At 39.5% G+C, this 14,529-nt stretch overlaps 2 protein-coding genes across 3 annotated transcripts in view; one reads left to right on the top strand and one right to left on the bottom strand.

The window, feature by feature from the left end:
• On the top strand, nucleotides 1-4,249 carry LOC143287140 (UPAR/Ly6 domain-containing protein bou-like). Its single transcript, XM_076595085.1, has 3 exons — nucleotides 1-161; nucleotides 715-867; nucleotides 1,880-4,249. The coding sequence occupies exons 1-3, from the start codon at nucleotides 86-88 to the stop codon at nucleotides 2,086-2,088; spliced, it is 438 nt and encodes a 145-aa protein (XP_076451200.1). The 5' UTR covers nucleotides 1-85; the 3' UTR covers nucleotides 2,089-4,249.
• Nucleotides 3,469-14,529, bottom strand: part of LOC143287103 (lysosomal alpha-glucosidase-like) — a 34,011-nt gene continuing 22,950 nt past the window's right edge. For both annotated transcript variants that reach the window (XM_076595072.1, XM_076595071.1), the window contains exons 15-19: nucleotides 13,276-13,460; nucleotides 10,440-10,528; nucleotides 9,862-9,911; nucleotides 8,400-8,546; nucleotides 3,469-7,640 (exon numbers count right to left, since the gene is read on the bottom strand). In XM_076595072.1, the coding sequence (XP_076451187.1) occupies nucleotides 7,575-7,640; nucleotides 8,400-8,546; nucleotides 9,862-9,911; nucleotides 10,440-10,528; nucleotides 13,276-13,460 (537 nt within the window). In that variant the 3' untranslated portion in view covers nucleotides 3,469-7,574. The remainder of the gene's footprint in view (nucleotides 7,641-8,399; nucleotides 8,547-9,861; nucleotides 9,912-10,439; nucleotides 10,529-13,275; nucleotides 13,461-14,529) is intronic.

Genomic DNA, 14,529 nt, shown 5'->3' with positions numbered 1-14,529 from the left:
AAAACGCGTTTGAACTCTTCCGGTATCAGAGTTTGTGAATGGCGCTGTGCTTTGTAACAGCAATCCAGAGCAATACAAAAGCAGAATGGCTACATTTGTGAGCAGCTCACCGTACAGAGCATATGCTGTCTGTGTTCTTCTTGTGTGCCACGCCCTTGCAGGTAAACAAAATGAGCAGAAAAGGAAACCTTGGTTTTGGTATATCCCGTTGTTCAGAAATAAAGTGAAAGTCCGGAAGTGTTTTTGACATTTCTTGTTATCGAATTGTTGAATTACCAGTATGCTTTCGTACTGATTGGTTTATGCACAGTATTTTCGCGTAAATTTACTTGGCCAAACTCGACATCAGTTACCATAATGATTAACGGTACCTAACGTGACTGCTATATTATCTTATTGTGTAGTAGGCCTGCTTTTGTGCATACCATTCACTTGAAGTCAAAGGTACTTTTATGGTCATATGAAAACGAAGAGCCCTTCCGAAAATCTTTTAATGGCATATATTATATATTAGGTTTCATAAATTCATACAGCAACGAACAATCCAGTTATGGCAATGACTCGTCAGATACAATAGACACGTTAAGATTTTGTATTGTTTTGTGAATCAGTATGGGTATATTTTATTTTAGCAGTATGTGGAACATTTAGTATCAGATGGACAGTGTTTCTCTAAAATTGGGCCAAAAAGCAAATGTTGGATGTGTTGTGCAGTGAGTGGCAAGTACTGCTATCAGTGTGACTCAACACTGGACCACAATTGTCAGGAGAAGTGGGATGACAGCCTCAGTACCAACCAGCAGAAGTACAGGGAGTGCCGCCTGTGGGATGCCAAGTACTGCATCAAGGTCACTGGATTGTGGGGAGGTAGGCAGCATCGGAAACTTAGTGCCAGAGTTTTTATGATTGAATATGAGCTATGTCCTTGAAAAAATATGATATACTTCCAGTTATATGCTATGTGGACTTATTGATATCTCAGCTGAAGGGGTTCAATCCCAAGTAAGTGAAGATTATCTCCAGTGACCAACTCAAGTGGGTGATATCCACATTTCTTCCCCTCCACTTCTGTGTGACTGATGGAGCAAATGTCCACGCCATATTGTGAACACTACTCATTCTGGCTTGAGGGGAAATATTGTGGATATTGCCCCCAATTGAATGAATGGTACAACATGCAAAAAAGAAAAAAAAGGTTGCCCAATTTGGGACTGGACTCATGACTCACTATTGACCTGTATGTGTTCCTGGTAGATTTTAAATAGTCTTCCAGTACTGATCTGACGATATGTGATGTTGCAATGTCACAAAATCAGAAACATCAATTTGTAATTTATGTGATGGTGATCCTGAACCACTCTCACTGTGACTTTGTAACTACTTATTCACCAGTGCCTGGCTATGAACAGGAAAGGAGTGATTTGATGTGTTCAAAATGAATTCATCTTGCAATAACTGATCCAGGTTACCAATTGTTATTTTGGGGGGTTTCTTTTGGTTATGATTTGCATTTGTTCCTTTTTCTGAATGCAGTTGATGTTAATTTATAATGACTGTGACAATCTTCCTCTTCAAATTTTATCCCAGTTCAACATAGTTTTGGAAATTCATGTAAAATTTGTAGTTTTAAATTATGATCTGAAAAAGCGGTCATGTTTTCATTTTATGCAACATTTATGAATCATTGAATGTTTGCACATTGGTTGTGTGTACTTGTATGTATGTACATATTATATGGGATATATCATTGTTTGCATAGTTATGTGTAAAAAATCAAGAGTAGTTGTGCATCCTGTTCGTTGGCAGTCTACCTAACAATCTCAGAAATATAACCCTGGATCATTACAGTGGAAATCATTGTGTTATTGTTGTTGGCCAGGTGTGGTAGGTACCCACCGATTCTGCAGTTCCAGAGACATGGGGGACCAGTGCCAGGACATATGGTTCCCAGACCATGACCGCATGTACCGTGCTTGTGTCTACACCTGTTCTGGGGATGGGTGCAACTCGGCCTCTCTGCCCTCTTCCATGGCTGCTCTACTGATACCTGCACTGTTGCTTGTCATGCATGTGTGGAGGAGGTTATGAAAACCATGGACTGAAGGGGAAATGGAAGGGAGAATATCAGAAGTTTGGTGATTGTGAGTTCATATTAATATATATATTATGGATATCAAATGGCTGATCCAAAATCTTTATGCAAGGGGGAAAATATGACTGACTGATAGATTGAAGGATGGGAGATAAAGAAATTGAAAATAAAATGCGCACAAATTTTGGAAGCTTGCCAGAAAGAAAAAAATAATATAAAAAGATTTATGCATAACACTGGAATGTGTTACTAATCATAACAATATTAACAAGGATAATGATGTGCAAGCTTCTGTCAGTTTGTTTTTTTCCCCAATCTATAGTTGCCTGGTGTCAGTTTTTTTAGCCAACAAAATTTAGGTGCCATTTAATAAAAACCAGCAACTATGTTTCATGCTCTTGATGGTGTTGAGTGAGATAAACTAAGAATGGATTAGTGATAATAAAATGCTTATGAAATTTTGTAAGTACATGTACATAGCGTTACGGTAGACTGATTCATTGGTTGTTCACATGTTTTTGTAATGTGTATCATGCAGTGACAGAAATAGTCTGAAAGAAAAAATGAAGAGTGCTTATTGTTCACCGTGTTTTGGAAGGAGGACTTTAGTGAAATTTATCATTCACCCTACCAGTACATTTATTAATGATTTTATTATATCACTTACCCATTTCATACTGAGTGAGGAAAAGACAATGAAAAGAAAAAGAAGAAAAATAATACATGAGCATGGTAAATTGTGCATCTTTTGTGTATAGCCATTTTTCTGTTCAAGTGGATTTTAAAAAAAAATTTTTTTTAATAATGAAAACTGCAATTTGTGTAAAATGTGTGTGTGAGAGAGTGTAAAATACTTGATCATCAGGTGTGCATGTGGTAAACCATCACAATATTCTGTGTGAATGCTGCTTTCAGAGAAAACGATACACTTATACTAAATATGTTATCCAAGTATTTTTTCCATGTTTAATTATGCATGTAATCTTATCAATGACATACTTATAGTAAGAAACTGATCCTGAGATGTACATATTTCATAGTGGTTTGTTTTTTTGTGAAAACTGCCTTGAAAATTTGAATTAGGAGAAAGTCTTCTATTTTTCTTTGCATTCCAATTTACATGTTTTCCTTACTCCCCGTTCTCTCTCCCACCCACCCATTCCTTTTTTGTTTTGTAAAAACTTGTTCCTGATACTAGTGATGGATATGTTCTTTTATGCATACAGCCTTGAATATAAATGACATATCACTTACGAAGATTACGATTATTTGTACAGAAAAGTAACTTTTGAAATAAACTTTTATTACAGAAAGTTTCATTTCTTTGTGTCCATTGTTTTATTCTCTGCAAAGCATCTAATATGCATGACACAATAAATGAGTCCATTGATTTATTCTCTACAAAGTGTTTGATGCATCCATGACACAATAAATGAACTGTATTACATTGATACAGGTTTAAATAACACATTGTAGTCAGTTTCAGGTCAGTTTCTGTGATTAAACAGACCTGTATCATCATTGGACAAATTTGTACATGATTTGATACTGCAGCCGCAGTATACTGGAAGTGATTTTGTATTAGTGAAGAACATAAGCTGATAAATTTTACACACACACATTTCCACAAACTTTGAAGGAATTAAAACATTATTCCCATAAACTGAGTTTTATTTCACACATGAATAGGTACAAAAGCATTATAAAAAAAAAAATCTCAAAGGTGTGCAAATATAATTGTATATATCTTAGTAAGCAAAAAAAAACCCCCAAAAAACCAACCAGTTTCTAATTCTTGATACCAGAAAACAAGTTATGCATGAACTATTTTGTAAACACAACATGCAGAGATGTTGAATCTCTGATATATAATGTTTTCACAAGTATACACCTTCATCAGCAAATGATTTGGCTGTAAGAATTGTAAAATAATTTAAGTATGATTATGATCATCAGCAAGATAATTTAAGTATTAGATGGCATTGACATTAACACTTTTATCCAAATATTGCCCTCCATGCAGGAGTTGGTTTTAAGTAATGCACAAGAAAGAGTAATGAACCATCATCTTTTAGGGATGCAGAAAAAGTGCACGTGCACAGAAAAATGAATTAACCCCATCCCTCCACCTCAAAAAAAAAAAAAAAAGACAAGAAAGATGCACCTGCACAATCTGCAACTGTACAAAATGTTCTTTCTTCTTGTGGCAACTGCCTATTCCTTGTAAAAAGCAAGACAGAAAAGAAAACAAACATTTGTGCAAAAGCCAATCTGTCAATGTAATTCTTAGAGCCATATTTACTTTTTGAAAACTTGTCAGCCAACTGCTGATACAGTAACTCTGGTAGGATGAAACCATTTCAATTTTTTCTTTCACCTATAGTTGTTGGCTTTAAATGTTTTATTAAATCCTGATCTTTAACTTGCATGCTTCCACAACTCTGAATGATTTATTATGCAAAATGAAACGCGTCAGGCAGAATATAGTATGCACAGTAAACATACTTTGACATTAACAGCAGAGCATTACACAGAAAATTCTGAAGTGAAAAGTTGCAGCTTTCATGAAGGATTCATTAAAACTAAATCACACAGTTATCCGCATCAGTAAGAGAGGAATCCACATCAGACTGTGAAGTTAGTGAACAGTTTTGAGCTGGAAGCAAATCTATGTCACATGGTCCAACACCTCTCCCCTACCTCCCCACAGTCTGTTGTAAAACTTTATCCCAAAACATTTGAACTAAAGTGTTGAATTAATTTGTATAGTGAGCATGTGTAAAATTTGATAAAAACAACAAACAAAACAAGAACATACCACAAAAAAGTGAAAAAAAAAACAAACCCCAAACAATTTGCATAAGAAACATACACATGTACAGCAACAACACAGAATACTGATTGGCTGTTTATATCACAATATGTCAGTGTGGACTTCTTGTCTGTTCATGCATACACCATCACTAATTCAAAATTGCACATTGACTCTTTCTACTTGAATGAAGAGATCTATACATTTGTGAAAGGAGAGATGTCTGTCATGTCAAAGTGACAAGAACTGGGTAGATCCTGATGGCTACCAGTCACTAGAAGTTATTTTCACCACCAAGTTGGGATAAAAAGTTTCCTGAAGATGTTTGTTTCAGACAACAATTTCCAAATTAAATACAACTGCAGATGTTCAGTACCTGAAGATAGCAGATACTGACCGTGCAGGGATGGGGGTGTTACAGCTTGCGGTTGGCAGTATAGACCACATTCAGGTAACTTCCCCAAGCTGTTAAAATGCAAAAACTTTCACTTTGGCAGTCAGGTAAAAATGTTACAAAACAACTTTACTTGCATAGGCCACATTCAGATATCTTTTTCCTCTGCTGTTAAAAAGCAACAAAAAAAAAAAAAAAAAAAAAAAAAAATCAGTTTGACAGTCATGTAAAAATGTGACAAAACAACTTTAAAATTTAAAAAGAAAGTGCACGCATTACAAAACCACCACAATATAATAATTATTATTCAGATTGTAACTGAATGTTGTGGGTTTTTTTAATGGAAGTTTTGTTATGGCACTGATGTCAGACAAAGAAAAATCTAGAACACAAAAACATAACAAAAGGGAGCACTAAACAGTTCAAATTAAAGCAATGAAACATTTTGCACACCAGGAATGTCAAAATGGAAACACTATGGTGTAAAATGCTATCAGCATCTACCATGAAAACAATGACCAAATTATAGTCAGAAAGAAAAAAATAATAATGCATACATACACACACACACTGCATGGTGCAAGCTATAGTCACAAACCAAATTTCACATGTACATTTCTTCTCATATTAATCATTTAACAATTAACTGTATTCTGTATGCTAACTGACTTGGTGAATGTGTACTATTTGTTGACCATCAGAAACAAATATTACACTGCTGATCATAAACACTCTAACCACTGCAACTGTCCCGATTCAATCATATGGCATGCAGACTGATTGAACAAACGACTGATTGACTCAAAAAATGGCTGAGTAACTGACTGACTGATTGATTTGTTGATTGACAATAGTGACTTATGAATACCAGTGACTTGAAGCATGGATGTGTTGGAGAGATAAGAACTGTCCTCTTTCCATCCGAGTAGGTCTCTGTTTTTCTCTTCTTGACTCTGTCTCTATTTGTGTGTGTGTGTGTGTGCCCTGCCTATACGCATTTGTGTGTGTGTGTGTGTTGGTGGATTGGTTGGGTGCAGAGGTGTGGCTGGCTGATGTGATTGATACGTCAAGCAATAACATATGCAATGAACAACAAATATTTGAAGTGTTGTTTGGTGTTGGAACTGTTTTCATTGTTGTTGTTATCATTCTCATTTTTGAGTGTGTTTGTCAGTGTGCATTAGCAACCTTATTTCAGTGTGCTCCAGTGTGTGGGTGTATGCAGGTTTGGTGAATGTGGCCCATTTTTGTTCTTGTTTTATTCCCGTCCTCTGCCCTCAATGTTTATTTTCTTGTCTTTATTTCATTCTATGTTAATGTTTTACAAAAACCTAGGGTACGCTCTGAAGGCATGATCACCACAATGGGTTTATGCAAAGATCAGGCATCTGCTTCTTTTACTTATGTTTAAAAAAAAAAAAAGATGTGGTGTGGTGTATACCAATCAGTCTGCACCCTTTGACACATCCTTGAAACTGAAACTGTATGCAGACAAGTCAGACTATCATTGTAGCTTCACCAAATCAGCCATTCTACTAACAGCAGTATTCACTGACAAAAAAATGAAAACCCGACCAAATTTTATCTTGTCAAATCTCTTTCTCTTTCCATCTTCCCTCTCTGTCTGTCTGTCAGGTGTTTCTCCCCCTTCTCTCTGTCTCCCACTTCTCTCTCTGCTCCCTGCATCCCCTTTCTTTTTCTTCTTTTTTTATACTTAGGGTTGTGTGGGGAAAAAAAAAGCATGTGCATTTATTTACCTCATTACCCTGGTGAAATATAATTTTGTTTCACTTATGTTTTTTTTGTTTTTTTTAAAAGGCACTATAATTGTAAATACAGACTGTTTTAGACTATTCTGAGACTTCACTTTCTCAATGCACATGCAGATTTCTCTTGGTCTGTGAAACTTGTATAATCTGATTTTCAATTCTTCAATGTGTCAGCATTATCAAAACACAAAACACTTTCTCATCACCTTGGCACTCAGAAAACACAAAATCATTTCTTTTTAAATCAGCTGAAGACTAATAAGTACACACATGATTGTCAGGTGTCTTACCCCCCCCTTCCCCTTCAACTTGAGAATATGGTTTTGCACACTGACATGAAAAAAAAAATCAGCATCAGAAATGTTATCCAAAGACACAAAAGCTGATAAACAGTATGGCATATCAGAGAGTCCATCTAGTTTGCACATTATGGCAAAACAACTTCTTATTTTCAAATCAGCTCCAGAAATTTGAACAGAACACATCGCTGATCAACAGTATGGTAAATCACGGTGTCCAGGTCAGAGTGAAGGGGTTAAGAAGGTTTATGTTCAGCTCAAACAATGACAACACCTGAAAATAAAAAAGCAATTCTTTTTTTTTAATACATTAGAAGAAGACTGAGAAAAAAAAGGGGGAGAAAAGAGGAACATGAAGCAACTCTACAGAAAGAAGTAAACAGGAGATGAGACAAAGATCAGATTAAGAAGCCACAGGTGTGAGACAAACTGATGGACCAACAAGCCAGCATCCAGCCAAACAACTGACAGACAAACAATCCACGTTCATGATGTACAAACACAGTCCTTGATCAATCAATATGCATCAGAAATGACATAAACACTTGAACACACCAAAACAATAAGGTAGACTATCAGTAGTACAGTTTACCTTTGATGCACACAGCAGATTTGAATTTAAAAAAAAAATTTTATTCCTCTTCTTTAAAAGAAAAAGTGAAAAAAAAAGGCAAAATGTTTGGCTCAATATAACAGATTTCCACTGGTGGGTATAAACACATATTTCTGGCTAGCAAGCTTCTTTTGAAAATAAGACAGTCATGTCACAATCAAGCAATCATTTAGATACATTTATCTTTACAACAAAACTATTGGTGATTACACTAAGTGCACACACGTGTGTGCGCCTCTGTGTGTGTGTGTGTGTGTGTGTGCCTGTGTCAGTGTGTGTTTCTGTGCCTATGAGTGTGCGAGAATAAATGTGCATGCATGTGAATGTGCGTGTATGCATGCTTGTGAGTGTGTGTGCATGTGTGTGTGTGTGCGTGTGTGCACACCAACGCATTTCCACACTAACGAGCGTACAGCATACCTTGGTGGTTGCATTGTAGATGTATTTGACAGTGGTCTTCCCATTGAGAACCACAGACTTTGGCTGACTGTCCACCCCCAGCACGTTCACGTTGTCCAGTGTCATGTTGGGGAAGTTACCAGCCACCACACCACTCTTCAGTGTCGTCTGCACAAGGACAAGTGTAACATATCTTTAGTTGTGGCTGACCATAAATTGTTTGTAAAATGTCAGCCCCACAAAAACTACTATCCACCATTCTTCAGTGTTGTCTGCAAATGAATGAAGGTGACAGAATGGTTTCAACAATCACCTACCAACAGAGCGTCTGTGCGGGTCTGGGTTGGAATCCTGGTCTTGCTCTTTCTCTCATGTTGGAATGGAAAATCAAACTCAACATCTAATCATTTGAATGTGATGGTAAACCGAGGTCCCATATGCAGAACACACTTGGTGCACTGAAAAAGAACCTGTGGCAACATAAGTGTCATCCTCTGGCAAAATTCTGCAGAAGAAATCCACTCTAATGGGTCCATAAATACATATGCATGCACTCAAGACATGGCTAGCGCACTGGGTTATGCTGCCAGTCAGGCATTTGCCTAGCAGAAGTGGTGTAGCATATATGGATTTGTCTGAGTGCAGTGACACCTCCTTGAGAAACTGAAACTGCAAAGGACAAGTGTTAAAAATCTTTAAGTGTAGCTAACCGTGTACCATTTGTATGCTGTCAGTCCCACAAACACTCCAATCCACCATTCTTCAGTACTGTCTGCAAAAGACAGTACAAAACATCGTAAGTGTAGTGAGCTAACCATGAGAAACAGATGAAGGTGAATCAAGATTGACTGAGCATGTTTATTCAGCCACCAGCAGTGTCCCTACTCCCCTGCAATGTGGTGATGTGCGTAATCAATCACTTGACTGCATCAACAGTCTGCATGAACTATATAACATGGTGAAGTGGTGGGTACATATGGGTCCATCATTTTAAACTGGGTACCCTGATACTCTGGTTAACACTGACATCACTTAAAAAAAAGGTAAAAAAAGAAAGAGAAGACATAATCACACCTGAGTATTAAATTGTAGTGAACAACACCAAACTTACAAGTACCTGAAGTGAATTTGAACTATGTGGGGGAAAAAAACTGCAGTAAACAACAGTGTCTGAAGTGAACTGGCAAAATGATAAAAAAAAAAAACACCTGTATGCAAAAAGAAGACATCACCACAGTAAACAACACCAAATATCAAGTATATGAAGTGAACTGGCAAACTGAAAAAACTGCATGCTTAAAAGTAATGCTACAAGAATATGTTTTCACATTCAAGTAAATACTGATTTTCTTCTTCTTTTTCTTCTTTCACGTGACAACCAACATCAGTATGCTGATTTATCTCATGGTGATAAGATGATAGAAAGAATACAGTTGTAAAAACTTCAATAATTCTGACATTTCAGTAATACAAATAAACTTACCCCCATCAGAGTGAAATTAACCAGGGAGTACTTGTTCGTCTCCACAGGATCTGATTTGACAAGGAAATTACAGTCTTTAAATGGTATCAAAAGTCCATAACAACAGAAACAGCACAAGCATTGAGTGCAGTGTCTTGATAGTTTGCAATAAAAAATGCCTTGAAGAAAACACAACTTATACTACATATATCCCTCATTCTCATTCAATTTTTTTTAGTCACTCTGAGGTATACACACACACACACACACAAGCACACACACACACACAAAGAATTAGACACCCCAACCCCCACACCCATAGTGTAGCACTGAAGGAAACCGAAACACCCATCCAGTCTTCTTTGTATTAGCATTTCAACTGTCATCATGATAATAAACATGTGTGTTTGTGTGAGTGATTGAAGCCTGACACACTGATACAGGAAATGAATGATGAGCACCTAAAAGCAGCTGTCGTTCTGCCTTGCCCATGTAGGCAACCTGTTGTGCAAATGACTCTGTAATGCACTTGGGAGTTTGTTCTCTGACTGAAGATAGGCACCAAGTAAGTAACTATCAAAGTATCAATCAGTTCTCACCCAGTGATTCTCCATCATCCCAGTACAACAGACCAGAGGCAGAGGATTTCGCATCAGGGGCCACCATCAGCTTGAACGGCTTGGTCCGCCTGTAACGCTTTCACTGATGAAGCAGCATGACACAAAAGAGACAGGAATTTTCCCTTGTAATGTTATGCCTAAATCTAACATATTCACCCAAACCCAATAGCACAGAGACCAGCAGAGGCCTGATTCCTGTCCTGTACAAAACATTACTCCAAACAAGCTGAGAAATCAGAAGTAGCTGTGATTAGTAGCTCCCTTAGTTTATTACCCATCTTCTGTTCATGCTTACAGAGAAAATTGAATGAAAACAGAAGAAATATTGTAATTTCCAGAAGCCATCTATCATTAATCAGAAACCATAAAGTCAAACCATTAAGACTGTACTGTAAGACAGGGCTTGACATTAACTTTTTTTCCCACTTGCCCAGTCGGGCAAGTCACTGGAAAATTCACTTGCCCGGACAGAATTTGTACTTGCCCAACTTTCAGAAACTTGCATGCATCACCAAATGCTCACATGCACGCGCACACAAACACACACATACAAAGTAGTCAAACCCTTTTCTTTAACTGTTTGTTTTGTTGGGTTTCGCCAAAGATAACTGTTGTTTTGAACAGCCAAAACAAGTTTTATCTCAGACTCACTTGACAAAACACTGCCTTCGGCATGTTTTTGCAGCTGACTGTCAGCCACAGTAATTATATCTTTTTTTAACCTCCACTGCAAACAGCAACATGCAGAGTTAAAAAGAAAAGCCAGCATTTGTACTGTGAGACAAACAATGTCAGGATTTGACAGATCCAAGTACGATTCTGTTAGATGGGGTCAACAGTTATTGTTTCTCACTTGCCTGGTAGAGCAACTCTGTTGAAAATTCATTTGCCAGGATGGCCACACCAGGATGGGTTTCAGTTGTTCTCACCCGGCATCAGAGAGAGAGAGAGAGAGAGAGAGAGAGAGAGAGAATGTGTGTGTGTGCGAATGAGTGAGTGAAAGGGGATGGTGAAGGGTCACAGTTCCAGAGAGGGAAGGTGGTACAGCTGTTCTATCTACATGGAGGTTGCTTAGCAATGGAGCTGTCCACAATGTCCTTTGATATGTGTTGATCCCCTCAGCAGAACTGGACTTTGATAAGCTAAGGATAAGCAAGTCTGCGATATGGGAGGTGGTGTCAGGAGGGGACAAAGAGAAAGTTAGGGAGAGGGGGGTGAAGGAATGAGACGGGGGGAGGATTGTGGAGATCATGTCTGTGTTGACTTGGTTTAAGTTATGATTCTACAGAATGGCCGTTTCCCTTTTGATTAACAACTTGACCTTAACACTGAGATTCTAGGGAGAGAGAGTGAGAGAGACAGAGAGAAAGAGAGACTGAATGAGACAGAAAGGCAGACAGTTCACGGTCAAAGAAATGGAGGGGAGGGTGGTGAAGGGATAGTGCGGCAGTGATTTTGACAACCTTGCCAGTGGAGGGGTGAGGTGTAGGTGGAGGAAGAGTGGGGGTGGGTAAGTGGGGGGAAGGAAGATGGGCACGGCCATCCATGTAGGTTGCCCTCTTGGACTGACTACAGACAGGCCTGGCTGGCTATCATGTAACACTGACAGTCAGGTGCTGGCAGTGAACTTTTCACTTGCCTCCAAAGAACCCGTCACCACGTGAGCAGCGTCAAAACTTTGTTGTTGTGGACCAGAAAACTCTGGTTGGCCAAAATATTTTTTCTTTCCTCATAAGTTGTACTGAAATCTATTTTCGTGTACTGGTGTATTCTAAGTCAAAATGATGTACAAATTTCCCCAAAATGGTACTGGTAAACAGGTCTGTCATAGAAACAAACTCTGTTGTTGTTTTTTGTTTAAAGTGGAAGAGTACGTTGTGACGTGATTTTTTTTAGTTGTGATGGACGGAAGATTAACTACGCTATAAGAAAAATTACCATTGCCTCTCCAAAAATAGCAACCAATAGCAAATCACCTTTTAGAGCTGCATGGTAGCTCTCTTTTTCCTGTGACCACTTGTCACAGTCAGACTCAAAACATCGTCTGCCAGAGGAAGAGTGTCAGACGATTGGTATCGGAAGCGTGATAGATATTTTTGAAAACAAAACATGCCAGTCTTGGAAGATATAACTTGCCCAGTTGGGCAAGTTCGGTAAGGGCAATACTTGCCCGACACGATCATCTACTTGCCCCGGGCAGTCGGGCAACCGTTAATGTTGAGCCCTGGTAAGACAAATAGTGCAGAGTGTAGGGAACAACCCCCCCCCCCCACCCCCCATGGATTATGGACTGTGACAGATGAACCCAGATGTCGCTGGGTAAGGGGGACTTGGAATGAACAGCATGAAAGTAATGCCACTGAAATGGCACAAATGATGGAACCAAAAAAAAAAAAAAGAGGAGAGAGAGGTAAAAAAAAAAGAAGAAAAGTCCTATATACATGTAAAACAGCAAAGTGAGAACAGTAAGATCAATGGTTTCTCTGCTGCAATGGGAATTCATTTATAGTGTAGCTTTTTGTGAAGGACTATGACTCAAAAACTAGGAGGTGAGACTGCTCTGGCTCTTTCTAGTCTTTGTGTTGCAGTATTGGGGGCTAGTTCTCCTTTGGGTACTATCCCAGTGCCGACTATCAGTCGAGAGAGTGGAGGTGTAAAAGACACTCTCCATGATAATCCAGCCCTGATAGTTGGGACAGTAGATGCCTCCTCTGCTGTTCTGTTGGTGGTAATCAGACACAGATGACTATCATACTGGTGCTGCAGAGACTACTTCAACAATTTTTCCAGACGATGACCGACAAACTGTCCTCACATTTCATTGGTGGTGAGGGCTGGAGGAAGAGTAGGGAGGATTGAACCCCCTCGAACATGGGCCCTGATGATGCTGAGTGGAGCGTTCAGCACCACCGTTTCCTCCCCGACGGTCGGCAACAGTGACCCATCATACAGGTCATACCACAGGCCTGCCGGGAAATAGGCATCTACTTTCGTCACGTTCTGCAACAGATGATGTTTGTGTGGTTCAACTGGGGAAAAATATAGCATGGGTAACTGCGACTGGACTGAAACTAAAACTCCTCAGTAAACCAGCCGCCGTGGCGAAGTGGTTAGCGTCGCGGACTGACGGCTGGAAGGACGCGGGTTCGAATCCCAGCAGAGGTGGGTTTTTCGGCCCGTGGCCGGCTCCTACCCAGAGTTGAGTGTGCTGTGGGCTTAAATGGGGAGACTGGGACCACACAGTCGAGTGTCATCCACTTCAAGGATGCGTCTTTGGGTGTGTTGCTCTAATTACCTGACCAACACTGCAAGTGTCTGTATCTCTCGGGCTTGGTTAACGCCGGGATATCATTATGACAGGAAGCGTAGAGTACAGCCTTGTCACACAGTCCCAAACCAAAATGGACCTCTATAGCAACATCGTCATCATCATCGTCATCCTCCTCCTCCTTCATCGACATCAATAGAAACAAAATAGTCTCAAAGTCTGTGGCCTTTCATGCCCTGCTCTCATGGTGACCTCAGTTTCGATGCCCCTCCACTTCCGTGCTTGGGGTGAGTCCTGTCAATGTCGTCAGTGTCAGCAGATTCATGGAGGGCTGTTGTTTGAGGGACGTGGTGGTGGTCTCCACTCTGGGAGGGACGCTCACTCAGTCTGGCTCCGCGACTAAGCCATTATTGTCGTTAGTAGGGGGCTTAGTAGGTGGTGTCCTAAGTACATTAAAACAGAACAGGCACCACTGAACACCACCGAAGTGACTCAGCAGCAGTGCAGGGTCTCCTCTGGTGTGTGGCCTCATGGCGACCTAACATCGATGGTTCCCTGTGGACTGCCGCCGCTGGAACTGTGACGGACGAACCTGGGTGTGGCCGTGTATAGGGGAATCTAAATGAGCAGCGTGGGAGTAATGCCACTGAAACGGTGCAGATGATGGGGCAGCAAAAAACAACAACAAAAAACAAAAAAAAACCCTCCTCAGTAAGACCAAGGCAGGTTGATCTTCTCCGATATACTGATAAAGAGCAGACACACGCACACACACACACACACACACTAACTGAGAAAAAA

The sequence above is a fragment of the Babylonia areolata genome, chromosome 1 (assembly GCF_041734735.1).
Source record: "Babylonia areolata isolate BAREFJ2019XMU chromosome 1, ASM4173473v1, whole genome shotgun sequence".
In the NCBI taxonomy this organism is placed as follows: domain Eukaryota; kingdom Metazoa; phylum Mollusca; class Gastropoda; order Neogastropoda; family Buccinidae; genus Babylonia; species Babylonia areolata.
Note: the sequence above shows the minus strand (reverse complement) of the source record. Positions and strands in the feature narration are given on the sequence as shown.

Coding starts and splice junctions, on each gene's coding strand:
- LOC143287140 (XM_076595085.1), top strand. CDS start 86: ATGGCTACATTTGTGAGCAGCTCACCGTACAGAGCATATGCTGTCTGT. Junction 162..714: donor TGTGTGCCACGCCCTTGCAG/GTAAACAAAATG, acceptor TGTGTTGTGCAG/TGAGTGGCAAGTACTGCTAT. Junction 868..1,879: donor GGTCACTGGATTGTGGGGAG/GTAGGCAGCATC, acceptor GTTGTTGGCCAG/GTGTGGTAGGTACCCACCGA.